Source organism: Eremomyces bilateralis, assembly GCF_010015585.1.
Source record: "Eremomyces bilateralis CBS 781.70 unplaced genomic scaffold P152scaffold_5, whole genome shotgun sequence".
In the NCBI taxonomy this organism is placed as follows: domain Eukaryota; kingdom Fungi; phylum Ascomycota; class Dothideomycetes; order Eremomycetales; family Eremomycetaceae; genus Eremomyces; species Eremomyces bilateralis.
The window spans coordinates 78,397-102,169 of NW_022985071.1; the positions used below are offsets into that span (position 1 = coordinate 78,397).

The following is a 23,773-nucleotide window of genomic DNA, read 5'->3' on the forward strand; positions in this document are numbered from 1 at the left end:
GGAGTATCGCTCGAACCGGCAGGTCGTAGCAAACCCGGATCGTGCGTGCGCGAGGATACTCGATACCGGTTCACGACGAGATCACATACCGGGTGTCAGCCGATCGTCGTGAACCTTTACCTTCAATTGGAAACGCTGATAATCAGATGCTAAATAATAGTGCCACACGAGGGAACCAATCCCAACTCCGTATCAGAGACGACATTCACAAGGGCGCCATTACGCCTCTCGCGTCGTCCGTCCGTAGGTGATGTGAAGGAGGGAGGTATTCCATGTGCCAACGTAGGCGTACCTATCGTAACGCATGACGATTTATCTTCCTCGCTTCACGGTATCGCCCTCCGGCTGCGTGGTGAAGCCAGTTTAAAAGTTGCCACCCACTTGCTCTTGGTGCACTTCCAAGGTGTCGCCGTCTTGCATTTCGAGCTGGGAGAACGGATGGGTTAGTCACGGCGCAGGCGACAGAAACAATCCATTCGTAAAGCGCACTACTTACCGAATCGGGGTTATCGGTCGGATGAACGCGTTGGCCATCGAAGAGAAACCGCACGCTCTGTGGACTTCTTCCACTCCGTTCGCAGAAGGCGTCCATAAGCTTTTTGAGGTAAGTTGAGCGCTTGATCTTGAAGAAGACCTCGTTATTGTTGTCGGTCACTTTGATATTGAGGTGCTCCACCGGAGGTACCGGGCCATCCTCTTGACGCGCCGCGTTGTCGGGTGAGTTTTCTCCGGACATATTGGTCATTGGTGCGGTGATGTCTCGTGGACTGAGTAGTAGTGGGAAAGCGGTTTTGGTGCGTTGTTGGAGTTAGAGGCCTGAAGAGGTGAGAAGGTCAGAGGTGAGTAGGTTAGAGGCGAGAAGGTCAGAGTTTGAAGGCTAGAGGTGAAAGCTAGAGGTGAAGGCTAGAGGTGAGAAGATCAACGAGGTGATCGCATGAAATATATCGAGTTCAGTGCGACACGACAGGAGGGCATGATGTTGAGAAGTCCGTCTTCTTGGGCTCACTTACCAGGAAGTGATAGGTCACGAACCGGTTGTCGGAGTTAATGGCGGTAAGAGCGGTAAGAGCGCGTCTTGTGTTGGTCGTTGCTCGGGTGGTAGATGAGAGAGAGAGTAGTGGTTGCTGGAGTCAGAGTATGGATACGAGATGATGAGAAGTGGAAGTCCAGAGGCGAAAGGAGGCGAGAAAGTGAGTCTGATGATGTTTGGAGAAGGTGTTGGTGGTTGATGGTGGGGTTGATATTGGATGTCGATTGGTGGGATGAAAGACGTAAAGAAGGTTTCAGGTGCTAGGACTGGGTGTATTGTTATTATTCTTATTACTAAGAGATTCTTTTTGTTCCGTTTAGTAAACTTTAGTTAGAGAATTGATGATGGAAATGCCTGGAATCTGCCTGACTGCCTGCCTGGATGCCTAAGCAGAGGTTGCCTCCTTGTTTCGGTTCTCTCCTCAGCTAATGGCAAAAGAGAACCGTGATGGATTTCCTGCTCAGACCGCATACAATGAGATGCAACCACAGCAAAACGTGCAACTCTATTATCACCATTGAATTTAAACTTATATAATTGGCTAGTGGCACTGTTATCGGATCAGTTTCCACTTGGTGTCCTCAATTTGTCTTTGTGCTCCGTTCTTCAATGCGAGATACATGCAGCACATTGTCAACCCGTTCTCTTGACATCATTAGAGCAAGTCATGGTATGAGGCCGATGTCAGTCCTGCCATGCCCATCTGTTAAACCTCTCATGTAGGGCGTCGAGGAGGATCTCAAAACAGATCCGCCATGCCATCCACGCGCATGTGCCATCCAGAGTACGTTAGAAATCTCTTCCTATTTCACTCAGGTAGTGGTGACTGAGAGCCGTCTTTAGATTGCATACAGAAGTCGAATTACAACGAAGACAAGTGCAAGAAAGAGGTAAGACACTTCAAGTTCCTTGTCTCTGGATGTCTAACCCATGCGCCAGATTGACGCGCTCTATGAATGCTGCAATGCATTCTACAAGAAGAATGGAGAAGAGGCGTCCACAGTGAGCTGTCCGAAATTCTCGCTTCTCAAGTGCGTCATCTCCAAGCTCCTAAATTCATCCATCTGTCGGTATCAAGTGAATTGACCCGATCCAGACTCAAGATGAAGCAGCGAGGCATCCAGCAATAGGGGATTTGACATGATAAGTGTGTCACGTCTAGGTTGAAGCCGCGCGAATCTCTAGAGGATTATGGAACGGGGAACAACGGTAGACGCGTGGAAATTAATCTTAGGCTATCGTGAGCACGCAAGAGGTCTGATGACCTGAGCAAACACTGTAAAATTTCGTTTGACCGAGACTCTATGACAGCCTTGTAAAAGACATTGTGAAGAGAAGAAGAAGAAGAGAGAAACTTTTTGGCGGTTTTATGCTGGTGAAGGAGAAAGTACGGATGCCTTGATGCCTTGGTGCGTAATTTATCACGCTAGGCCTCATATGGTTAGCTTAGTTTATACAGCAGCGTGTTTGGGATCTTCCTCTCACGAAAAGTGAAGCTCCCCAGCTCTGCAACCTCTTGAAGCTCATAACGTTCAACTATTATCGATCAGGATGAGCTCAGCCGCCTAAATCTGACGTTGGCCAGCTCACGTCCTCTATGCCCAAGGTAGTGGTTAACGTTCCACATCTTCAAGCTCGTTGAAATGGCAGCTTTCAATCTCCGGTCCGCGCCTTCACGGAACCTAGGTCTTCGTGATGTGAGTTCACAAACCTCGTGCCAGCGCGTTTTATTTCATTGATGATTGACTCTGGCGAGCAGCAACGTGGTCATCCCCTACGCCAGGTATCCCAAGAAGCACCACCCGCCGCTCCCGCGCAATCGAACGAGGAATACCTCCGATCTTTCCGTACCGCCGTGGATCGAATCAGTGATGAAGTGGAAGCCTTCGCGGAGCAGGTAGATGTGTGGACCACGGACTTTCTTCGTCACAAAGATGTCCCGGAGGAACGTCGGAAGGAGTTGCACTTCAAGAATACTCTGCGCTTGCTCAACACCTTGAGCGACATCGCCGACAAGAGCGCGCAAAAGAGGATCCAGGAGTCAGGTGGCGCGCTACGATTCTCGGGTAGTTTCCAGCTCGACCCTAATGGGAAGGAAATTCCCAAGTTGGACAATCCGCAGACCTTCCTCGAGTCGTCCGATACATGGAAATTGGTGCAGCGACTCTACAAATTCCAGTTCGAGTTCCAGGGAGCCTTGAAACAGCGGATTGAGGAGCAGGAGGCCCAACGCACACCGAGCATCACGTCCCCGCAAGATGTGTCCACGGAATCGAAGCGAATTTGGGAGGAGTTTCTGGCCTCGGAGGCCTCCGCCCGGGAGCGTTGTGAGATTCTGGCATGGTTGGAGGGCAAGTCTGGCGTGACTGAGGACAAGCTTGAGGAGAAAATGCAACAGTTGGAAATCCAATCGGGAACAAACGGCACCTGGTCCGGGGGATGGATGAATTCCCGAGCGGAAGTTAAGAACGCAAAGCGGTTTCGCAACGTGGATGGGCCGCTCAGCGAGGACGGGCCGATTATCCGCGCAAACGATGGAATCGCGACGCTGGTTTCGCATCTTGATCCCGATGCGCCCTCCCGGGAGTTACGACAGGTTGCGAAGGAGGATTCACATCGAGAAATGGCACACTGGGGCCGTTGCTATCAAATGCTCCGCACCCGATCCGCCGAGGAGACGGTCGAGGAGTTCTGTAAGGACAGGCAGGAATCATGGCGTGCCGCAACGCTGGGCGTCTTTTCATCGGCCCCCGAGCAACGCGTGTGCATCCCCGGTGCCGACTGTGGCGCCCTGTTCCGACGAATGTGCTACTCTGCTGCCCGAAACCCCAAGGCCGATCGCTACGAACAAGCGTGCTACGGCCTTCTTGGGGGATATATTCCCGCTGTGGATGCCGTTGCCGAGGACCGCGATGATTACCGATATGCAAGGGTGAACGCGGAACTGATCTGGCAGTTTGATGCCTATGTTCGTTCAAAACACCCGGAGTTGATACCTCGAACGATCGATCGATTCGACGCGGGCGTACCAGATGCCGGCTCTGAGGCTCTATTTTCTCTGGCGCATAAATGGGGGCAACGATCACCCGCACAGAGTGTCCAAGATGTTTTCATGGAGAATCGATTCTTGAACCTGACCACGTTTCTGGGCGCGTTCCTAAGCAAGCACGAGACGCAGGCGGACGGAGTCCCTGCCGATTTACGTTCTAGAATGGAGGCTCCGGATATTCCTGTCGCCCAGGACGACCCGAAATGGAGTTTCCCTTTCAAGCTTGACCCCTTGCTTAATGACGAGAACGTTCTTCGACTGGTCACCCATCTAGTCCTTATCTACGACAGCTTCCGCTGGTGTTCACCGACATCCGCGGATGACTCGATATCTCGGTCCCCAAACGCGGGGGAACCACTTGCCACGCTTCACCGGAACATCATCCTGCATTACATAAATTTCCTCCAGCGCGCAGGCAAGTTCGAGCTCATCCCTACCTATGCGGCTCACCTGGGGCACGAGATAGGCCCCAGGCGTATCGCCCCGGAGCTTCTACAGATCACGAGCACCGATGAGAAGAGGATGATTGTCAACTTGCTGGAAGAGAACGACTTGAGCATGAAAAATCTCCTGGAAGGCCTGTTCGTATGGGCGTTAGAGACAAGTTCTCTGGGCAACGACAACCCGGCGCAGCCTCGTTTCCGAATGATAATCGACAAATGGGACGGCAAACGGTATCCCGACATTCTCAGAGATCGATTCGGCGAGCTCCCGCCGTCCGCACCGCTGGAGGAGACCATCCCCGACGACGAGGCCATGATCCTTCGTGCCATGGAGTGGGTCTTGCTCGTCGACGGGCATTGGGAGACATCGTTCGTCGTGCTGTCGCTGGCAATGGTCGGGTTTCTCCGCAGCGGCAAGTATTACGCGGCGAAGGCGCTCCTCGACGTCGCGTCGTTCAAGGACGTGTCGGAGCAGAAGACGCCGTACTATTTTAAGCACTCGTTCAACCTGGCGGATGACGGACTTCCAGCCGAAGCGGAGGACATTATCGTTAGTACCTTGTATCTGCGAGTTTATGGTTGGTACTGATGGTCTTTCTAGCATGTGAACAGCGAGGGGCAAGATTCCTGCGCGAACATTATGATCGAGCAAGCTCAAGCGTTTATCGATATGGAAGCGCTTGTGCGTGCGATCAGCGCCATCGAGACATGGGCGGAGTTCGTCGCCTTGCATCGGCCTGGGTAGAACACCCTTGTACTTTCCTTTTATGAGATGTCCATGCTTACCGCTATACAGGGACGGCACGCTTGCAGCCTTTTCGCCTGATAACCGAGCTGTAGCCAGAGACATCATGGACGATCTCCAGCAAGCAATGCAACCTCTCCTCCATGACGAGTTCTTACTCGACCTAGTCAACTTCGAGGGTCACTCTCCCCCCTCCGCCGCCCACCCATCCACTAACCCCCTCCCAGCCCCCGAATATCACAACCTCCAAACCGCCCTCACCTCCGTCCGCCGCGCCTACCTTCCCGAAGTCATCCTCGCCTACCTCGCCTGCCTCAGCGTCGCCACCACCGTCACGGGGCGCGACTACATCTCCGTCGCCTACGAGGTCGCGCGCGACATCGCGCGGAAGAGCGGGGCACTCGTTGCGGACGCGTTCGTGGCGGCCGGGCGCATGGAGGAGCTGGTCACGTCGATGGCGCTGGCGAGTCGGGTGCTGTTGGGGCAGTTGCAGGAGTGTGGGGATGATAAGCGGGCGAAGGCGGCGCTGAAGAAGAAGAGATGGCAGGAGGAGGCGTGGCGGATTTGGGATATCGGTAGGTTGAAATGAGCGGTGCAACGCCGGCAAATCTCTACCACAGCTACGTCGTTATCAGGACTTTAGAAGCTTTGTTTTTTGTTAGGATACCGCTTCGGCCGTAATTGCATCGTTCTCAGGCGTCCATGGAAGCATTGTGTCGAATTGGGACACCGCGATGCAGGGAAGAAGCTAAACAATCAAAAGGTTCTAGAGCCAATTCCTTGCTTGGTGAAATTTATAAAGTCGAACTATCCCAACAGAAGATATATAATATACTCTACCCTCACTTCATTGCCCACTCTACCCACATTTCGAGAGCCATTCGTCAAGATCTATTCGTAATGTCTTCTCCACCTGACGCCGGCATCGCTCGTGCCCACCTCCGCGTCGCCCGACCGACCGACAACCTCGACGTGCTGCTTCATTTCTACGAGGCAGGACTCGGCTTCTCCGTGCTCTTCCGATTCGCAGACCACGCTGGCTTCAACGGTGTCATGCTCGGCCATCCGTCCGCCGACTATCATCTCGAATTCACATCGAACCGTGAACATTCGGTGGGACGATGTCCAACGTAAGATCACCTGCTGGTGTTCTACTTGCCGGATTCAGAGCAGTGGGAGAAGGCGGTCGGGAGGATGGAGAGGCAGGGCTATCGTCCGGTTGGGTCGTTGAATCTGTACTGGGATGTGCATGGGAGGACGTTTGAGGATCCGGATGGGTATCGAGTGGTGTTGCAGAACGCGGGATGGTCAAACCGGCTACAGAGCGAAGCATAACTTCGAGGACGGCAGCGGCGCAGATGCAGTGTTGGATATTATTCTAATATATCTCCGCTTATCTCTCTCCAGGGACACCGCTTGTAGTCGGTGGTGTCTCCAGTTTATTATATATATCGTCAATATCAGCGATCAGAGATTCCACGCTGGAGCCGCGCTCGCACTGTTTCCAAGTGCCATCGTCCCGAACACATCGTATCTCCTCATTAAGTCGTATCTAAGAAGAGTTAGTCACTAGGAAGACGTCTGCTCCGAAGTCTCGTTGCTTACTGTGCAGCTATATGTCACATTCGCCTCCGCGCTACGCTCCACGCTTGATCGAAGAAGACCTTTAGTACATGTTAGAACCCGAGCAATCGTTATCAACGCACATCTTACCCATCCCATATGCCCCGTCCTCCTGGCTCATGCACTCATTCAACCGCTCAAACGACAGCCCGTACTCCAGCGCGCAATCCGCGATCAAGTCGCGGTCGGGAATCAGCTGGTACTGCTTCGATAAGCACATGGTGAACCCGAGATACCGTTTCGGGTCCGGATACAGGTTCGCGGCGCACAGCTCGACGATGTTCCCCAGGCATTCGGTTTCGCCATGCATACACTCAATCCCATCGTTGTGGTTGGTGGGGGTGCCGATGTACGAGAGTTGGAAATCGACTCTGTTGGAGACTTGCGCCATGGCTGGTAGCACGAGATATTCGAGGCAGTCTCGAGCATCGGGGCATTTCGACCTGGCGATTTGTCAGACGGACCCCTCCGCACACTCTTGGGTTCTTTCTCCTTACATTATGTGTGCCTCCAGCGGCACCTTCGGCACCTCGACATGTGTAGACGACCAGGTGTAATCCGCCCAGGACTCGTCGGCCGGTCTCAGAGTCCAGAAGAAAAAGACGCACAACAGCAACGCCAACAGCAAAAAGCGCGCTTTCGATATCTGCAGCAGACTCGTAGCGAATGTGGCTGGCGGCGCCATGTCGAGGGGTTCTCGTCGAAGAACTCCGCGTATATAAAGTTCCGTCTCTCCACCAGATCCGCTCCGTTGAGGAGTTGCGTTATCGGAACATGTAAGGCATCGACGACGGAAGGAGATACTTCGCCCACGACAATGGAGAGACGTTTGGGAAAGGACTGCGGAGATTAAGTGAAGGGACGGAACGCTTAATCATAGTCGGGAGACCGGGCCACGCGATCGGCGGGAACACGGGTGAGCTGCTGAGCAGAGGGGTTGAGCAACTGGTCAGAGCTCCATGTCACGACTGGAACCGATCAACGTCACTCGACCTTCAATGGGAAATGAGAATCCATCGGACGTGTCTCCCTTGTGTTTCTGTCAAGACATGCGCGAAATGAGCTTCTCTAGAAGTCTCTTCACCAAAGGATTTCCAAGGGGCTAGATACAACAAACGTGATAGTCCGACCCGCAGCTCCCCACCTACCATGAAGACCATGGACGCGTTCGATATCTTCCAGGCGCCTAAAAGCAGTTGTGACGAGTTTGCCAGTCCAAATATCCCAAACTTCATTCTCTCAGTGTGAGTTATACGGGGAAAGATCACGCTAGAACCGGTCGCTGATGTGAGACCGTAGAACCGTCCTTGTGGGCATCTTGATATCGTACCTCCCCCAACATGTCCGAATCGTTTCGCGGCGCTCCTCCGAGGGGCTGTCACCATACTTTGTGATGCTGGGGACGATATCTGCATCGTGTGCACTTGGCAATATTCTAGTCTTACCAGCGAGTCAAAATGCGGTTTCTTGCTGTAGTGCCATCGGCGGCCTTGCTTGCGCCTCAGCACTGCTGGGCATTGCGCAAATAGCAATCCAATGGTGCTGTTTCTTCGTGATGTATATCCCCCAACGCCCGGATTTCAGGCTTGGAGTCTTAGCTGACCGCTCAAAGCATGCTCCTCTTCATCATCTTCTTCCCGAAAATCGACACCTCTGAAGGGTCCACTCTTGACTCCCCTTTCGAAGCTCACCCGCACCGCTGGCAAGATGCCGTCATAACCGTCGGCGTCGCCATGGGCCACTTCATCATCACCTTCATCATCTCTATCGTCATCTTTGCCCGCTATCCCTCCGCTCTGCAACTCTGGGCCAACCTTCTCGGCGGTCTCTCCGCCATCCTCGCCATCATGCAGTACTTCCCGCAGATCTGGACCACCTGGAAGCTCAAAGCCGCGAAAAGCCTGAGTATCCCGATGATGCTCATCCAGACCCCCGGAGCCTTCGTCTTCGCTACCAGCTTGGCTCTGAGATATGGTCTGCAAGGGTGGAGCGTGTGGGGGGTGTTCATCGTCACGGGATGTCTTCAGGGGTGCTTGCTGGCGATGGCTATCATTTTTGAGCTGCAAAACAGAAGGGATAGTAATGGCCCCCGGGACGCTTCAATGCAATCTGAGCGGGATCCAAGCGAACGGACACCGTTGCTGGATTCTCCGACTTCACTCGAAAATAGTGGAAGGGCAGTCCGTGGACATTAGAAGGATGAGAACTCAACCAAGATTATAAATCTTCTGATCAAGAGCAACACTGACCATATTTCACGTCCAAGATTTTTCTGTGCACTTAAATGCTTTATTTGTTCGCGATGCGAAATTGACTTTGACAGATGGCGACACTTGGCATATCCCCTAAATACAAGCACCAGAACACTTGACTAGTGAGGGGATGTTCCACGTCGCAATTTTCCAACTCACTTTCACCCTCAAAGCCTTGCTATCTCGCATCACAAAGAATGTAGATCAGGATCCAGTCCAAGAAGCGAAACACATCCGAGTTCCTTCTCAACAGTCCAGCGAGTTACGAACATCGAGAACCCATATTAACATGGTTCCTTAATGGTTCCAGTTCAATATAATTGCAGGACTTACAGTCGGTATAAATGTTGGATTGGTTTTTTCCGAACATCCATCCTGCAGGCAGATCCAAACACCATAATTATCAATGCTGGCATCTTAGGGTGACTAAATCCCAAAGCTAATCCTTCATTACCTATCACTTCATTGGCTTCTGTCCTGTGCTTTTGACTCTACTATTTGTTCTTGATATGATTAACACTGTTTCTATATACTGCTATTCTAAGTATTCTATTTTTGTGTCCATCGTTCTCGATCGCGTTAAGCCCATCCATTATGAATAGGGCACTCCATAGTAGAATTCAAGTCCCTTCCTATTCACTTCGGTCATCCTTATTGTATCGCATACATCAGTCATGAATAGCCCTGCTATTGAATTAATTATCAAGTCTTGTCAATGGGATTGAAATCCAGTGCACCTCTCGCTCTCACCTTGCCTATATAAAACTTCCCGCACTCTGTAACTCTTGCAAATCTTTCCCACTGCATCGCACACGCAAAACATCTGTCCAGCATCCAAACCACAAACCACAAACCAACAATCCCCCTCCTCGAACCAGGATGCAGACATGATCAATGACGGAGCTGGCTCCCCGTCCTGCCAAGGCGGCACCAGTAATTCTTCCTGTCACTCTAGAATGAACCATAGACTAACATGTCCACCCTCAGACCCAGCCCGCACGAAGAAAGACCACGAAGAAGCGTGCACCCCCAATCCAGCCAAGCGCCTCTTCAAGCTGACCCGCATGGCCAAGGAAATGGGCATCTCCCTCGTCCCGCCTCCCTCGCCCGCGAAGTACACCAAGTCAGTCCGTTCCCCCTCTCGTCCTCCCCCCCTAACTAGCCCATCCCATTTCGTTCAGACGGGCCTCCGATGCCGGATCCAGGTCGGCCAGCCCCCGCCCGCCCACCTCGACCACTACTCGCCGTGGTTACGGGACGGTGTGCGCATCGCCGAGGAATCTTTCAAGCGCTCCAAGGCGAGGCGGGTCGCGAAGGAGCGGGGGTTGATCGTGTCGGTTCCGGGCACTGTGACCGATATGCAGGGGCGGGTGGTGAAGAAGAACTGGAAGGCGAGAGCTTTTCGAGGGCGGCCTTGATTAGGCGCCTGGGGTTGGGGGAAGGGTGGTGGGGAGGAGAGGAGTCGGGTGGGTGATGGGGTCGGGAGGAAAAGTTATGAAGCGTCAGACCACCTTCCAACTCCCCCAGTATTAAGTTGTTCTATATTCTTACATCGTGAGTGACAAAGAAAATCGTAGTATCGAATCACGGCTAGAGTTCCACTGAACGCACCGGGGCTTCGCAATTCGCACCGCTTTATGCAAATTGGCGAAGGCTTATTCTATCGAACGTTGTAGATCTTCAGTGATTGGTATATCAGAAGTTTGAAAATACATAACCAATTCACCGGTAACTTTTTGCAATGCTCTGTCCACTCAATTCAAGTCGACGTCCCGTCAACACCAACACACACACGCCTGTATTCTTCTTAACTTCAACCACGCCTTTAGGCTTAAGCTCCTCCTCTACTCCCCTTTCACACAGCAATTATCTGTGTCTCATACACATCTACAATCAAACAGAATCAATTTAATACTACACCAAATATCAATCCCGCTTCGGCCTATCAAGCCCTTTTACTCAAAGGTGCTGCATTGGTGAACGCCAAACCTAGCAGTCTACTTATGGCTACTGAGCCACAAAAGCCTGTAAGTCGAGACTGTCTTGACTTAGTGAAGGTACATCTTAAGTCTATGCAGTCAGGAGGGACGGGGTATAGCTAGAGGCATAGTAAGGTGGATAGGGGATAGGCCTGCCATGGCATAGGCGTGTGATGAATCGGGTATCGCAATGTTTATAGCGGGGAGAGAATGGCTTACAGCACTGGAATACCAATGTTTAAGTAGATCACAGTTGAACAGCCCTGTTGAAACGTACCGATTTGAAGAGCTAATTAATGATCCTGTCGAATGGACCACAGGAGGTGTGCTTTAGGAAAACGAGACTGGAAGATGTAAGGAGTTAAAGATCCCATACGTTATATGCCAGTGCATCGCGACGGTCAAGTCCTGTTACCAGCGCTGCGGTCCCAATCCCATGGCGATACTGCACTTTCCACTAATAGCGTTAATTAATACCGTTGATAGCCTTATTTGTTCCGTGCTTGCGGTGTTCTGACTCTAATATAAAATAAAGGCGAAGAGCCATTGCTGTCTGGCTTAGTCATCCGGTCCAACAGACTGTGAGCCACCAACGTAACCAGGACTGTGCTTCGCTCTGCAATTCTGTACGTAACACGCACAACACAGCAGACTGGCATCAGCTGCGGTGACACACGCAGGAACCGACAGGATTGGAGATGATTCCTGTCAAATTCCTGGCAGCCGACCACCCCCAAACCCTAGCCGACAGCCGACTTGTCACACGCGCATCCAAACCTCCATCATCGACTTCATGACTGGCTCAGTAAACAGCCTCAGCAAACTGCCCTCTCTCGACCTTGTTTAACAGGCTGACGCGTGGCTGATACACTGCCAGGATGTGGCACTCTACATGAGCGGATTGGACGTTTCTGATCGGACTCGACTAACCCAGTTGCAGCTTAGACGGAGATCGGTGTGGTGTGTGAATCCGATGATGATGCGGGGAGGCTGGGGGAGTTGGGACCATCCACATGGATCGGATCGGCCGGACGGACAGCAAATGAGAGAAATGTGAAGATTTCCTGGTCATGCAGTTTGTGCGAAATGACCACATCGTATGGCCACATCGTAATGGCCACATCGTGGAGTGTCCGGGTGGCTCCATCATCGCTTCTTCACTTTCTGTTTCACTTTCCTTTCCTTTTATTCTTTCACGGCTGCTTCCCCGCGTTAGAATTCTCCCTTCCATTCCATGTCTTCGATCGATTCGAAAAAGCTGTATGCAACAGATGGCCCCGCGAAGACGCCTACTATCGGAGAGCAACTTTCTCACAGTCCAGCATAACACTTCAAGTCTCTCCTTAGCCTGTTCAAGATGATACCCTTACTTTCTTTCATAGTTTTGACCTACCTCGCGTCCTTCTCCTATGCTCTAGCGATTCCCATCCTAGATCGATTACCATTTAGAGTACAGACCCAACTTGGGCGGATCTTCTCCCCTGCGTCTAGAACACTTTGCGATCCATACGAGCAATGGATCCAAGACGAGAAGCAGATCGCCTTGGACCGCCTCTTAGCGAATGTCGCTCCCGGTGGCGCGAATACGAAATCCGCAGCCCCGGGTACCGTCATTGCGAGCCCATCGACTGAGAACCCGAATTACTATTACCACTGGATTCGAGATGGCGCGATTACTCTCTCCACCACCGTCCCCTACCTCGACGCCAAATCTTCCCTCTCCTCGCACGTCTTCGACATCTTCGATGCCTACAACCACCTCACCTACCGCCTGCAGCGCACCACCAACCCGTCCGGGCGCTTCTACGACCTGAAATCTCTTGGCGAGCCGAAGTTCGAGGTGTCCGGCGAGCCATTCACAGGACCATGGGGTCGACCTCAACCGGACGGACCGGCCCTCCGCGCCATAACAATGATGGAGTTTCTGACACAGTACAACCGCACCTACCCGTCCGTGTGGGGTACGGCTGCCGGGGCGGTTTGGTACCGGACGTTCTATGACCCTCAGATGCCTAGTGCAGTGCCGGACAGCACCGTCAAGGCGGACTTGGAGTACGTTTCGAAGTACTGGGGATCTACCGGATTCGATCTGTGGGAAGAAGTGAATGGACGGCATTTCTTCACCGCGATGGTCCAGCTCCGCGCGCTCAGGGATGGCGCCAAACTCGCAGGCGCGTTTGGTGATCCAGGAGCTGCATCGTGGTATTCCACGCAGGCGGCGCAGCTTCAAGACTTGATTCACACGTTCTGGGATGAGAAGCGGGGGCACTTGATTAGCATCCAAGATACTCCGCGTAGCGGTCTGGACTGCAGTATTCTCCTTGGCTCCCTCCATGGCACCTCTCTCGACCAAGAGACCAACACTCCTTTCCCTCCCCACTCCCCCGAAATCCTCCTTAGCCTCCTTGCCCTTCTTCGCGACCAACGCGCCAGATTCCCCATCAACTCCGTCCCGACTCCCTCCGCCGACGAAGATCCCCTCCGCGCCGCCGGCATCGGCCGATACCCCGAGGACGCCTACAATGGCTACGAATCCATCCCTGGCGCCGGCAACCCCTGGTTCCTCTGCACCAGCTCCGCCGCCGAAGTCCTCTACCGCACGCGCCATCAAATCACCCGCCACGGCTCTCTCACCATCACCCAGCGCGGCCTGCCCTTCTGGAATGCCGTTGTCTGGAACGCGACCGCGGGCGACCCAGACCTCCAACCGGGCGACTACGGCTGCACGACAGATGCGGGAGGTCCAGCGTGTAAGACGTACGAGCATGTCGTGCAGCGGCTCACGCAGGTTGCGGATAACTTCCTCGGCGTGGTGAAGAGGCATTCGGGGGCGCAGGGATCGATGTCGGAGCAGTTCGACAGGGTGACGGGGTATGAGCGAGGAGCGAGGGACTTGACGTGGAGCTACGGGGCGTTTTTGTCGGCGGTTCGGGCGCGGGAAATTGCTGCATGATGTCCGTCGGTGGATAACGAACTACACGCACACACGACCTGATGATATGATTTATGACACTGCAATTAGATACCTTTGCCTCTGCAGTGGGATACTGGCATTTTTACCTAAGGTTGGAAGAGTCGAATTGCAAATAGAATTTTTATATTAGATTCGATCCCCCTTCCGATTGTATTTCTCAGTGACCGAATACCGGGAACGCTTGACAAGGAGACGATCGACAGCCGGACTAGCAGCGATAAAGCTTGTGAGTAGTGGAGCCATCGTTGCGCTGCGACGTCACTCATCGCACTACCACAGGCTCTCTCTCCATCCCTGTTTATTTGTAAAGGTGCCCTTACTTGATGTAATCATCAAATCTTCTATTCTGTTCCCAACAACATTTGTATGGGAATAAAGGAGTGTGAGGTGATATACGACGGTCGTTTTGGTCTCAAATGAACCCTTTTCAATCGCTTTACACCACACGGTCTTCATCTCTTACCCAAGAAACACGCGTGAAACCCATTGACAGCGCGTCATGGAGGTCTCTGGTACCTCCCGTCTCGTAGGACGAGCCATCGCGAAACTCGGAAGATCGAATGCATATCGGTTGGACGTGTCGCGTGCTCGTCTCCCTCGACGATATGCGTCCTCAACCACTACCCGTCGATTACATCAAGGACCCTCGTTGAAACCATACGATGGACGGCTTGGATCAACCGTCCGACTCTCTCCATCACACTCACCATTTCTCCTCATCCGAAGAACGGCATCTACCAAAGAAACTCCCTCCAAAGATGTCCCAGCCGAAGATGCTGCCGCCAAAGCAGCTACCGCCAAAGAACCCCCTACCAAACGCCCCCTCTCCCGCTTCTTCTACCGCTCCGTCTTCTACATCGGCTTCCTCGTCGCCAGCGGCGGCGCCCTCGTCCTCGGCTTCTTCATCTTCGATGCGACCACCTACCGCATGACGCCGCAAACCAGCGAATGCCCCGTCTCGACGCTCGCACTCAACCCACGCATCGGCGGCCCGAAGAACCTCCCCATCGCCGAGCACCTGCTCGACGACGACGACTCGCCAGAGAAGCGCAACCAGAAGCACAAGCCGAAGCTGGTGATCTTGGGGACGGGGTGGGGGAGCATCGCGCTGCTGAAGAACTTGAATCCGGACGAGTACCACGTCGTGGTGGTGAGTCCATCGAATCATTTTCTGTTCACGCCGATGTTGCCGAGCGCGACGGTGGGGACGCTGGGGTTGCAGAGCTTGGTGGAGCCGGTGCGGAGGATTGTGGCGAGGGTGCATGGGCATTTCATGAAGGGGATGGCTGTAGATGTGGATTTCAGCGCAAAGTTCGTGGAGATCGAGGGGGATGCGGTGGGGAAGGATGGGAAGAGGGAGCGGTTTTACTTGCCGTACGATAAGCTGGTGGTTGGCGTTGGTGAGTTTGGGGTCGCATGAGTCGGTATTAGATGGAGGATTGAGCTGACAATCATATTAGGGTCCGTCACGAATCCGCATGGTGTTCCAGGTCTCGAACATTGTCATTTCCTTAAGGATGTGAGCGATGCGAGACGGGTTCGCAATGCTGTGATCAAGAACCTCGAAGATGCCTGCCTGCCAACCACATCCGACGAGGAGCGAAAACGGCTCCTCTCCTTCGTCGTCTGCGGCGGCGGTCCGACCGGCGTGGAGTTCGCCGCCGAGCTCTACGATCTACTAAACGAGGACCTCTCCCACTTCTTCCCCCGCCTCCTCCGCAATGAGATCTCCGTGCACATCATCCAATCCCGCGGCCACATTCTCAACACCTACGACGAAGCGCTCTCCAAGTACGCGGAGCAGCGATTCAAGCACGATAGCATCGACGTGCAGACCAATTCCCGCGTCAAGGAAGTCTTCTCCGACCGCATCCACTTCACCCAGATCGGTGGCAACGGCGAGGTGGTCGTCAAGGAAATCCCCATGGGCTTCTGCCTCTGGTCCACCGGCGTCTCCCAAACCGCCCTCTCCCGCTCCCTCGCTGCGAAGCTTTCCGATCAGAAAAACCGCCACGCCCTCGAAACTGACGCGCACTGCCGCATCATCGGCACGCCCTTGGGTGACGTCTACGCCATTGGCGACTGCGCCACCGTGCAGAACAATGTATCGGAGCACATCGTATCGTTCCTGCGCACCGTCGCCTGGGAAAAGGGCCAGGATCCCGAGAAAGTACAACTCACGTACAGCGAATGGCGACAGGTGGCCACCCGCGTGAAGCAGCGCTTCCCCCAGGCGGCCGACCACCTCCGCCGGCTCGACAAGCTGTTCAACCAGTACGACCAGGACCGATCGGGTACGCTGGACTTCGGCGAGGTGTATGAGCTGCTGAGGCAGATCGACGCGAAGCTGACGAGTCTGCCGGCAACGGCGCAGCGCGCGCACCAGCAGGGGCAGTACCTAGCGCGGAAGTTCAACAAGATGGCGCAGATGGCGCCGGGGATGGGGGTGAATCAGGTGGAGTACGGGGATCTGGACCAGGCGGTGTACAAGCCGTTCGCGTATCGGCATCTGGGCAGCTTGGCGTACATCGGGAACGCGGCGATTTTCGATTGGGGGGGTGGGATGAGTTTTGGAGGAGGGTTGATGGCGGTGTATCTTTGGAGGAGCATTTACTTTGCGCAGAGCGTTAGTTTGAGGACGCGGTTGATGTTGGCAATGGATTGGGCGAAGAGGGCCATCTTTGGTCGAGGTGAGTACACAACCTGATTAGGACTTGTGAAACTTGGATACTGACGAGATGGCAGACATGATGAACTTCTAGAGCAGGCGATCGAATTGTCAGCAAGTGAAGTATGTAATAGTTATAAATGTTAAATGTACAGCTCATATCACCTGTACATCATCTAATGACAATTGTTTAGACTCGTGCCACCGTAGTGTGATGTGATGTAAGATGTTCTCAAGCTGATGATAGTGGCTTCGACCTACAGGTTATAGAGTTGGGCTAATCTTGAGCCATTTCCCGGTAGTAAATCGACTGGGTTCTCTTTTTACGACTTGGAATTGAAAGGTAAGGAGACCCCGGTGCTGTCTTCTTCCATAGTAGCAGGTCCGAGTCTCCCTACAACTTATTCAAAATTGGGATAAGGGGTACATATCTGATCCAAAGCCGCCCAAACCCCATATATTCATCTTTCCAAGTCCAGATTCAGGATGAGATGACCCAGATCCCATTCCAGCGGCAGTCAAGCTACTAGAGAGACGATCCGGTTCTGACAATGGTTGTTCAGCTTTCTCCGAAGCGATTTATAGTCCGCATGATTCCATCTCGCATCTTCTACCTCCTGGTTAAGTCAAAATCTATGAACGTTACATGATTGCCATCAATGAGAGTGTTATGAGGCTGGGGATCGCCATGACTAGGACCAGCCCAGTCAGCTCGTTGTAAGCATCCTTTATGGTACCGCATCGAGAGCTTGGAGTCGTTCTTCAGGGGAAAGCTCGTATAATGCTTCTTTTACCTTTTGCTTTCAATAGAACGATGCAGGGCATCCACCTATTGTATGCTACTCCATAAAAGTGGGGTTTCCGAGAGCCCTGTAATGGCCATTTGAAAACGAGTCCAAGAGCTTGTCGAGTTTGGTATATTTGACACGCAAGTCGAAGATGGACGTATTAGGATAGAACCATTGTCCGATGGCAGAGATGGTCTACAGCCCTAACCGGAATGTCTTCAAACTTTAGCATCCTGTATTTAATTCAGGAGAAAGCCTTACCATAATATTGACTTCTGCAGGAGAATCCATACCGGCTGCCTGATGATTGTTGACCACGAAAGTTGGGACTTGTTGCAACAGGTGAGACGGCTTGGGGGTTCTGTTAGCTAAGCTGCGTCCGTCAGAACTCGGAATATGAGATACTAATACACAGATTCCGCGGGCTTAAAATATCACCGTTCTGTACGCGCTGAGGGGGCCAGCCTCTTCTGGTTCATAGTCAGAAGAACGCAAGAGGCAAGGCAGCAGTGGACGTCTATGGAACATGATATCAAACAACTTGACGCCACGCAAATCCGACATGATCATAAATGATAAAGGCGACTCTGACCGCGTTCTAGTATTAGTAAATGTAGAGGATTCCCTCGCTGGAATTCATATATATAGATATCTGGTATACCTTATCTGGTGCCGTATATGAGAAACTCGCGGATTCCTACTCTTATGTGACCCCTACCATAATTGTCTCGAGCCTGTGGAATACCTCCGATCAACTAGAAGGACGAGCATGGAGATCGTAGGAGTAGACAAATAAATAATTTAGGGGGTTAGTCCTGTCAGCGAAAGGTTTAAATATGTTAACTAATGATTTTGGGAAGTATAAATCCTAATGTTCTCTACGTTTCAGTGAGTGGAGCAGCAGCCCTGAAACTGTGAGTGAAACGTGCACACTGACAACCATCGTTGATCGTGCGCTCTTAACTTGAGCCATCATCTAATTTTCCATGATGGAAATTGTATTGTTCTAGTATACATCTCAAGAACTAGAAATGGACAATCCTCTGGGATTGATCAAGGATCTCTTGACGAATCCGAGACACTCACGATGGATTGCATCGTTACTCATCCTGGCCGACGCCGTCCTTTGCGTTGCGGTCATCCTCTACGTCCCATGTATGTTTGCGCATATTCTAAGTAGTTGGATTTGCTAGGATGGAACGATGTTATAGAGCGAAGTCAACATAGCTAACGTGAATGCCTTAGACACCGAGATCGATTGGGATGCATATATGTCACAAGTCTCCCAATTCGTGGCAGGAGAGCGTCAATACGCGAATATCAAAGGCGGTACCGGGCCTCTGGTATATCCTGCAATGCACGTCTACATCTATCGAGCACTATATGCTGTCACGGACAAAGGTAGAAATATTCGGACGGCGCAATGGATATTCGCAGGCGTCTACCTAGCTACCCTAGCTCTGGTCATGGCCGTCTATCGCAAGGCAAAGGCACCGCCATACCTACTCGGACTGCTTGTCCTTTCGAAGAGGGTTCATTCGATCTTCTTGCTCCGGCTGTTCAATGACTCCTTCGTCGCGTTCTTCTTGTGGGCTACGATCTATTTCTATCAACGCCAGTTCTTCACAGTAGGATCCTTTTTCTACTCATTAGGCGTGGGAGTCAAGATGTCCATGCTGCTTCCTCTCCCTGCCATCGGAATTGTCCTACTGCAAGCACTTGGGCGAGAACGGGCGATCACGCAGGCACTGGTCATGGCCCAAATTCAGGTCGCGATCGGATATCCATTTCTGGTCAAGCATACGCCGCAATATTTCGAACGAGCGTTTGATCTAGGAAGGCAGTTTCTTTACAAATGGACCGTTAACTTCCGGTTTGTGTCGGAGGAAGTCTTTCTCTCCCAGATATTCTCGTCCGCCCTTCTTGGGGCACATGCGTGGATTCTCTCGGTCTTCGCAACGACGCGCTGGCTTGCGCCGCTGCGGACCGTAAGCGGATCTTCCGTTCCCACCACTTCAGCCTCAGGAGGGTCCGGATCGGCGAGGCATGAATCCCGCAAGGCGATATCCTCATTCAAGGCGCTCCAGATCGCCTTGCTTGACCCTTACGCTTCGGAAGGATCCAGCGGTCCGGTTCCGTCCATGGCATCAGATCTCGTCTCGGCTGCCTCAGCGACCTTTATCCCAACCGCCATCCTCACCGCAAACGCCGTCGGCATGCTCTGCGCAAGGAGTCTGCATTATCAATTCTATGCCTGGGGCTATTGGGGCACACCGTTTTTACTCTGGCGAGCAGGATTTCCACCGATAGGAATAATTGCGGTGTGGGCCGCGCAAGAAGTGGCGTGGAACATTTTCCCGAGCACGCCAGTTAGTAGCGCAGTGGTGGTAGCCTGTCTTGCGGCGCAGGTTGGCGGCGTATGGTGGGGGACGAGGAAGGATTTCTTTGAGACCAGGAGGGAGAAAAAAGTGCATGGTGAATAAACGAGGTCTGGTCTCAGACATCGCCCGCGGAGTCCTCTTCCTCGCTCTCAGATGGTGGCATCTTGCCAACATTGGACTCCTCATCCTCCACATCTGCTGTTTTGGCGAATTGTTTCGGCCTGGTGAGATAAACATATTAGCGTATTGGACTCTTAAGAAATCAAGCGGCCTGAAGCTCACCACCAAGGCATCTTCTTCCATATCCGGTCCTCTCTCACAACATTGATGATATCTGCTCCGACCTTCCCCGTATCTTCATCTTCGCGCCTTTGAACGAGCACAAACCCGCCTCGCTTCATCCAGACGGTGTTAACGAACTTCTGGTCCAACTCAGCCAGTGCGGATTTCCCATTTGGGAGGGAGACGGTGAAAAGGTTTCGTCCTTCATTCTTCGCGATGCGTGCAATGGTCTGGTTGTACTCGAGGGTTTCCGGGGGGTTCGCTGTTTCGAGGCCGATGGACTCCAGCTTGTTCCTTGGTGGAGCTTTTCCGCGCGGCATATCGTCGTAGTATGAGTCAAGTTAATCGGGGTGGTGGAGAATGTATTCGGAACATTAATAATGATCGAGAAAGACTAGAAGAGGGAGCTCGGCGGGTGATTCACTGCTTGCGAATTTTCCGGGCGGATAGGCGGGTACATTTCCCAATAAGGAAATATACCCTATGGACAACTGGTTCTCTCCACACCCCATCACGACTTTTCACTCAGACAACGCACTTCCTCGTCACATCCAATTTGTTGATGTGCTGAAATGCAGAGCTTCTGCACCGGATGGCCTTTAGTAAGTGTCCATAATTATGTCAATATATATCTAAAGTCGGTACTCCATTAGGAAAGCCAAAACATTGCAAAGTATTTCTCTCAGCTCTTCTTACTCTGTCATTCACGTCTCGTCTGAAGTCACCAACTTTTCTCATTGTGTGCTTTGTTCTGTTCCGGAGTCTTCAGTCATGGCTCAACAACTCGGGGCCCTGATTGAGGTCAAATCAGACAAACCTATTCAGAACCCTCCTATTGCTCTTACAAAACGCGATGCCACCCCCAGCCAGTTCGAACTCGAGTTCATCCCGAACAGGAACCCTCCCAGTATCCCGCATACACCTTATGGGCCACCTCCGGAACGAGAAAACGCACTCCTATCCGGCCAAATTTCCCCGACCACACCAAATGACCTCGAACGAAACCGGGACTCCCCTCCCAATTCCATCCAGCCCGATGCCGCCAGCCTGGTACAGACATGGCGGACCCCTTCCGTGAATAAGTGGCGGATCCTTGCTTGTTGTCTTGAATACATGGGGAACGGAATGAATGACAGTGCTCCTGGCGCGTTGATCCCATACCTAGAAAAGTTCTACAGCATTGGCTATGCGATCGTATCCCTCGTCTTCGTAGCCAATGCGGTTGGATTCATCGCCGCAGCGTTCTTCACGAACACGACGTTGCTCCGTCTCGGTAGATCCAAGACGCTGATGCTCTCCGAGATCTTTTTGTTGACTGGATGCGTTGCGCTTGCTTGCTCCCCGCCATTTCCGGTCGTCGTGATCGCGTTCTTCCTGTTCGGATATGGAATGGCGACGAATTTGGCGCTGAACAACGTGTTCTGTGCCAATCTTGCGGATTCGTCGGTCATCCTCGGGCTTGCTCACGGATCATACGGCGTTGGCGGCATTGTCGCTCCGATCATCGCCACTACGATGGTGTCCAATGGGATGGTGTGGTCGAGGTTCTACATCATTACCATCGCCGTCCGCGTTATCGCGCTCATTGCGACCGGGCTCGCCTTTCGGGGGTACGAAGCCGACTCACCCTCTCAACCCCAGGCCGCATTGCAGACAATGGCGAGTCAACAGGGAGGCACCACTACACCGAAGTCAACCATCCTTGAAGCCATCAAGCAACGCACCACGATCATGGGTGCTTTGTTCCTCTTCGCTTACCAAGGAGCCGAAGTGGCGATTTCTGGCTGGGTCATCTCCTTCTTACTTGACTATCGGGACGGCACTCCTAGCTCTGTCGGTTACGTCACCGCCGGATTTTGGGGCGGCATCACTGTGGGCAGGTTCTTCGTGACCCCTCTTCTGAAGAGACTCGGAGAAAGCAAATCGGTATACCTTCTTGGTATACTATCGATCGTCTTCCAGGTCCTCACCTGGCAAATACCAAGTCTAATATCAAGCGCCGTTAGCGTGTCGATACTGGGGGTATTACTCGGCCCGATTTATCCATGTGCCACAACGATATTTGCTAGGATGCTTGATCATCGATTGCAGACAGCGGCTTTGGGTTTCATATCAAGTGCTGGTAGCTCAGGAGGAGCGATTGGACCTTTCCTTATTGGTGGTCTTGCTGGATGGAAAGGGGTATGGGTTATGCATCCGGTTTGCATAGGGTTGTTTGGACTAATGCTAGGGTCATTCTATGGCCTGCCGAGGACAAGGAAGAGGACTGAATGAGTAGTCTGTTCAAGTACGCGATATGTTAGCTTATGAATAGGGACGTCTGAGCGGAAGAGTTTCAAATCTAGCAGGTAAAGCGCCAACACATCCCCAATTTTTATTTAATCTATCAAAATTTATCTGACTGCATCAACCGCGCAATAAATCCCTATTCTTATCTTTCCATATCCGCAGATCTTTCTCGTGCTCTCTAAATCCCAATCTCTCTATAAACCTGATAGATACTTATCTTCCCATCCACCCCCCATCCACCGTTACAATCTCCCCACTTACATAAGCACTCGCTGCACTCGCCAACCAGACCACAACCCCCTTAAAATCCTCCGGCTTCCCCCATCTCCCCGCGGGAATCCTCGCCAGGATGGTACCTGCCCGATTCTCATCGTTGATAATCGCCGTATTCATATCCGTTGCAATGTACCCCGGTGCGATCGCATTGACGTTGATTCCCTGGCCCGCCCACTCGTTGCTCAGAGCCTTAGTCAATTGCGCTACTCCCCCCTTCGATGCTGCATACGCGGGCACCGTAAGCCCGCCTTGGAAACTGAGCAGCGACGCGACGTTGATAATGGCGCCACGCTGGCCGCGGGAGTCAGGGGACTGGGACAGCATGTACGCGCCCACGTCGCGGCAGAGGGTGAAGACAGTGGAGAGGTTGACCTGGAGTACGTCATTCCAGTCTTCATCCGGGAATTTCTGGCTGGGGTGGCGGCGCTGGATGCCTGCGCAATTGAGGAGGATATCGATCCGTATTGAGGGGTTTCTCGAGAGAAGGTCTGGGACCAGTGAGCGGACTGATTCTGCGGAGGAGAGATCCGCAGTGATGATCGTGCATTTTCGTGATCCGGGAAGGGACTCGATCAGGGACTTGGTCGCGGTATTTGAGGTATCTCGCTGAATCAGGATAATATCTGCGCCGGCTTCGGCCAAAGCAAGAGTCATGGCTTGACCGATGCCTCGAGTGCCACCAGTGACCAGCGCCGTCTTCCCCTCGAGGGAGAATAGTTCAAGGACTGATCCCATTGTTGCTTGTCAGGATGGTCTCTTAGGTCTAGTACATATAATTATTGCCCGTTTTATTATCTTGCGCTTTTCCTGGAGAGTAATTCTGGCCGGCTTGGACAAAAAAAGGTATGAAACGACTCGATAGACGATAAATAGTATATACAGAAAAATATATTAAATCTCGCAAGCCCAAGAAAAATTCTCTATAAGCAATGATGATGTATTCTGTAGTTGCTGCATGTACAGATTACCGAAGGTCACCTTGTGAAGTTACGTC

The 23,773-nt window shown here is 52.5% G+C and overlaps 13 protein-coding genes across 13 annotated transcripts; 9 read left to right on the forward strand and 4 right to left on the reverse strand.

The window, feature by feature from the left end:
• Positions 1 to 363: 363 nt before the first annotated feature.
• Positions 364 to 736, reverse strand: P152DRAFT_392546 (ubiquitin family protein; the record flags this gene model as incomplete). Its single annotated transcript, XM_033676155.1, has 2 exons — positions 364 to 426; positions 497 to 736. 2 exons carry the CDS (start codon positions 734 to 736, stop codon positions 364 to 366), a joined length of 303 nt encoding a protein of 100 aa, XP_033535763.1.
• An 838-nt stretch (positions 737 to 1,574) lies between these two features.
• Positions 1,575 to 2,240, forward strand: P152DRAFT_456362 (DUF1903-domain-containing protein). The gene is made up of 5 exons (XM_033678983.1): positions 1,575 to 1,700; positions 1,754 to 1,814; positions 1,874 to 1,920; positions 1,970 to 2,061; positions 2,127 to 2,240. The coding sequence occupies exons 1-5, from the start codon at positions 1,698 to 1,700 to the stop codon at positions 2,158 to 2,160; spliced, it is 237 nt and encodes a 78-aa protein (XP_033535764.1). The 5' UTR covers positions 1,575 to 1,697; the 3' UTR covers positions 2,161 to 2,240.
• A 302-nt stretch (positions 2,241 to 2,542) lies between these two features.
• P152DRAFT_456363 (uncharacterized protein) lies at positions 2,543 to 6,104 on the forward strand. The gene is made up of 5 exons (XM_033678984.1): positions 2,543 to 2,727; positions 2,790 to 5,072; positions 5,124 to 5,263; positions 5,319 to 5,446; positions 5,495 to 6,104. The coding sequence occupies exons 1-5, from the start codon at positions 2,674 to 2,676 to the stop codon at positions 5,854 to 5,856; spliced, it is 2,967 nt and encodes a 988-aa protein (XP_033535765.1). The 5' UTR covers positions 2,543 to 2,673; the 3' UTR covers positions 5,857 to 6,104.
• Positions 6,105 to 6,111: 7 nt separating this feature from the next.
• On the forward strand, positions 6,112 to 6,656 carry P152DRAFT_456364 (uncharacterized protein). Its single transcript, XM_033678985.1, has one exon. The coding sequence runs from the start codon at positions 6,168 to 6,170 to the stop codon at positions 6,399 to 6,401; it is 234 nt and encodes a 77-aa protein (XP_033535766.1). The 5' UTR covers positions 6,112 to 6,167; the 3' UTR covers positions 6,402 to 6,656.
• P152DRAFT_456365 (uncharacterized protein) lies at positions 6,618 to 7,904 on the reverse strand. The gene is made up of 4 exons (XM_033678986.1): positions 7,388 to 7,904; positions 6,981 to 7,333; positions 6,873 to 6,931; positions 6,618 to 6,819 (listed from the first exon to the last, which is right to left on the reverse strand). The coding sequence occupies exons 1-4, from the start codon at positions 7,573 to 7,575 to the stop codon at positions 6,661 to 6,663; spliced, it is 759 nt and encodes a 252-aa protein (XP_033535767.1). The 5' UTR covers positions 7,576 to 7,904; the 3' UTR covers positions 6,618 to 6,660.
• Positions 7,744 to 9,179, forward strand: P152DRAFT_262249 (PQ loop repeat protein). Its single transcript, XM_033674798.1, has 3 exons — positions 7,744 to 8,134; positions 8,190 to 8,447; positions 8,503 to 9,179. The coding sequence occupies exons 1-3, from the start codon at positions 8,040 to 8,042 to the stop codon at positions 9,083 to 9,085; spliced, it is 936 nt and encodes a 311-aa protein (XP_033535768.1). The 5' UTR covers positions 7,744 to 8,039; the 3' UTR covers positions 9,086 to 9,179.
• Positions 9,180 to 10,029: 850 nt separating this feature from the next.
• On the forward strand, positions 10,030 to 10,560 carry P152DRAFT_471928 (uncharacterized protein; the record flags this gene model as incomplete). The annotated part of the gene is made up of 2 exons (XM_033681117.1): positions 10,030 to 10,075; positions 10,130 to 10,560. 2 exons carry the CDS (start codon positions 10,030 to 10,032, stop codon positions 10,558 to 10,560), a joined length of 477 nt encoding a protein of 158 aa, XP_033535769.1.
• A 1,794-nt stretch (positions 10,561 to 12,354) lies between these two features.
• P152DRAFT_262287 (uncharacterized protein) lies at positions 12,355 to 14,127 on the forward strand. Its single transcript, XM_033674800.1, has one exon. It carries the CDS (start codon positions 12,479 to 12,481, stop codon positions 14,072 to 14,074), a length of 1,596 nt encoding a protein of 531 aa, XP_033535770.1. The 5' UTR covers positions 12,355 to 12,478; the 3' UTR covers positions 14,075 to 14,127.
• A 123-nt stretch (positions 14,128 to 14,250) lies between these two features.
• Positions 14,251 to 16,962, forward strand: P152DRAFT_456368 (FAD/NAD(P)-binding domain-containing protein). Its single transcript, XM_033678987.1, has 3 exons — positions 14,251 to 15,495; positions 15,556 to 16,785; positions 16,841 to 16,962. The coding sequence occupies exons 1-3, from the start codon at positions 14,595 to 14,597 to the stop codon at positions 16,855 to 16,857; spliced, it is 2,148 nt and encodes a 715-aa protein (XP_033535771.1). The 5' UTR covers positions 14,251 to 14,594; the 3' UTR covers positions 16,858 to 16,962.
• A 1,501-nt stretch (positions 16,963 to 18,463) lies between these two features.
• Positions 18,464 to 20,464, forward strand: P152DRAFT_456369 (Lethal(2)neighbour of Tid protein). Its single transcript, XM_033678988.1, has 3 exons — positions 18,464 to 18,706; positions 18,797 to 20,153; positions 20,215 to 20,464. The coding sequence occupies exons 1-2, from the start codon at positions 18,583 to 18,585 to the stop codon at positions 20,032 to 20,034; spliced, it is 1,362 nt and encodes a 453-aa protein (XP_033535772.1). The 5' UTR covers positions 18,464 to 18,582; the 3' UTR covers positions 20,035 to 20,153; positions 20,215 to 20,464.
• On the reverse strand, positions 20,048 to 20,534 carry P152DRAFT_392915 (eukaryotic translation initiation factor eIF1; the record flags this gene model as incomplete). The annotated part of the gene is made up of 2 exons (XM_033676170.1): positions 20,048 to 20,153; positions 20,215 to 20,534. The coding sequence occupies 2 exons, from the start codon at positions 20,532 to 20,534 to the stop codon at positions 20,048 to 20,050; spliced, it is 426 nt and encodes a 141-aa protein (XP_033535773.1).
• A 246-nt stretch (positions 20,535 to 20,780) lies between these two features.
• P152DRAFT_456371 (MFS general substrate transporter) lies at positions 20,781 to 22,616 on the forward strand. Its single transcript, XM_033678989.1, has one exon. The coding sequence runs from the start codon at positions 20,986 to 20,988 to the stop codon at positions 22,486 to 22,488; it is 1,503 nt and encodes a 500-aa protein (XP_033535774.1). The 5' UTR covers positions 20,781 to 20,985; the 3' UTR covers positions 22,489 to 22,616.
• P152DRAFT_456372 (putative 2-deoxy-D-gluconate 3-dehydrogenase) lies at positions 22,607 to 23,721 on the reverse strand. The gene has a single exon (XM_033678990.1). The coding sequence runs from the start codon at positions 23,512 to 23,514 to the stop codon at positions 22,717 to 22,719; it is 798 nt and encodes a 265-aa protein (XP_033535775.1). The 5' UTR covers positions 23,515 to 23,721; the 3' UTR covers positions 22,607 to 22,716.
• Positions 23,722 to 23,773: the final 52 nt, after the last annotated feature.

Coding starts and splice junctions, on each gene's coding strand:
- P152DRAFT_456362 (XM_033678983.1), top strand. Junction 1,815..1,873: donor ACGCGCATGTGCCATCCAGA/GTACGTTAGAAA, acceptor AGCCGTCTTTAG/ATTGCATACAGAAGTCGAAT. Junction 2,062..2,126: donor CCGAAATTCTCGCTTCTCAA/GTGCGTCATCTC, acceptor GACCCGATCCAG/ACTCAAGATGAAGCAGCGAG.
- P152DRAFT_456363 (XM_033678984.1), top strand. CDS start 2,674: ATGGCAGCTTTCAATCTCCGGTCCGCGCCTTCACGGAACCTAGGTCTT. Junction 5,264..5,318: donor GTCGCCTTGCATCGGCCTGG/GTAGAACACCCT, acceptor ACCGCTATACAG/GGACGGCACGCTTGCAGCCT. Junction 5,447..5,494: donor CGACCTAGTCAACTTCGAGG/GTCACTCTCCCC, acceptor ACCCCCTCCCAG/CCCCCGAATATCACAACCTC.
- P152DRAFT_456364 (XM_033678985.1), top strand. CDS start 6,168: ATGTCTTCTCCACCTGACGCCGGCATCGCTCGTGCCCACCTCCGCGTC.
- P152DRAFT_456365 (XM_033678986.1), bottom strand. CDS start 7,575: ATGGCGCCGCCAGCCACATTCGCTACGAGTCTGCTGCAGATATCGAAA. Junction 7,334..7,387: donor CCGCTGGAGGCACACATAAT/GTAAGGAGAAAG, acceptor ACAAATCGCCAG/GTCGAAATGCCCCGATGCTC. Junction 6,820..6,872: donor ATGTGACATATAGCTGCACA/GTAAGCAACGAG, acceptor AACTCTTCTTAG/ATACGACTTAATGAGGAGAT.
- P152DRAFT_262249 (XM_033674798.1), top strand. CDS start 8,040: ATGAAGACCATGGACGCGTTCGATATCTTCCAGGCGCCTAAAAGCAGT. Junction 8,135..8,189: donor CCAAACTTCATTCTCTCAGT/GTGAGTTATACG, acceptor GTGAGACCGTAG/AACCGTCCTTGTGGGCATCT. Junction 8,448..8,502: donor TGGTGCTGTTTCTTCGTGAT/GTATATCCCCCA, acceptor GACCGCTCAAAG/CATGCTCCTCTTCATCATCT.
- P152DRAFT_262287 (XM_033674800.1), top strand. CDS start 12,479: ATGATACCCTTACTTTCTTTCATAGTTTTGACCTACCTCGCGTCCTTC.
- P152DRAFT_456368 (XM_033678987.1), top strand. CDS start 14,595: ATGGAGGTCTCTGGTACCTCCCGTCTCGTAGGACGAGCCATCGCGAAA. Junction 15,496..15,555: donor TAAGCTGGTGGTTGGCGTTG/GTGAGTTTGGGG, acceptor CAATCATATTAG/GGTCCGTCACGAATCCGCAT.
- P152DRAFT_456369 (XM_033678988.1), top strand. CDS start 18,583: ATGGACAATCCTCTGGGATTGATCAAGGATCTCTTGACGAATCCGAGA. Junction 18,707..18,796: donor GGTCATCCTCTACGTCCCAT/GTATGTTTGCGC, acceptor TGAATGCCTTAG/ACACCGAGATCGATTGGGAT.
- P152DRAFT_456371 (XM_033678989.1), top strand. CDS start 20,986: ATGGCTCAACAACTCGGGGCCCTGATTGAGGTCAAATCAGACAAACCT.
- P152DRAFT_456372 (XM_033678990.1), bottom strand. CDS start 23,514: ATGGGATCAGTCCTTGAACTATTCTCCCTCGAGGGGAAGACGGCGCTG.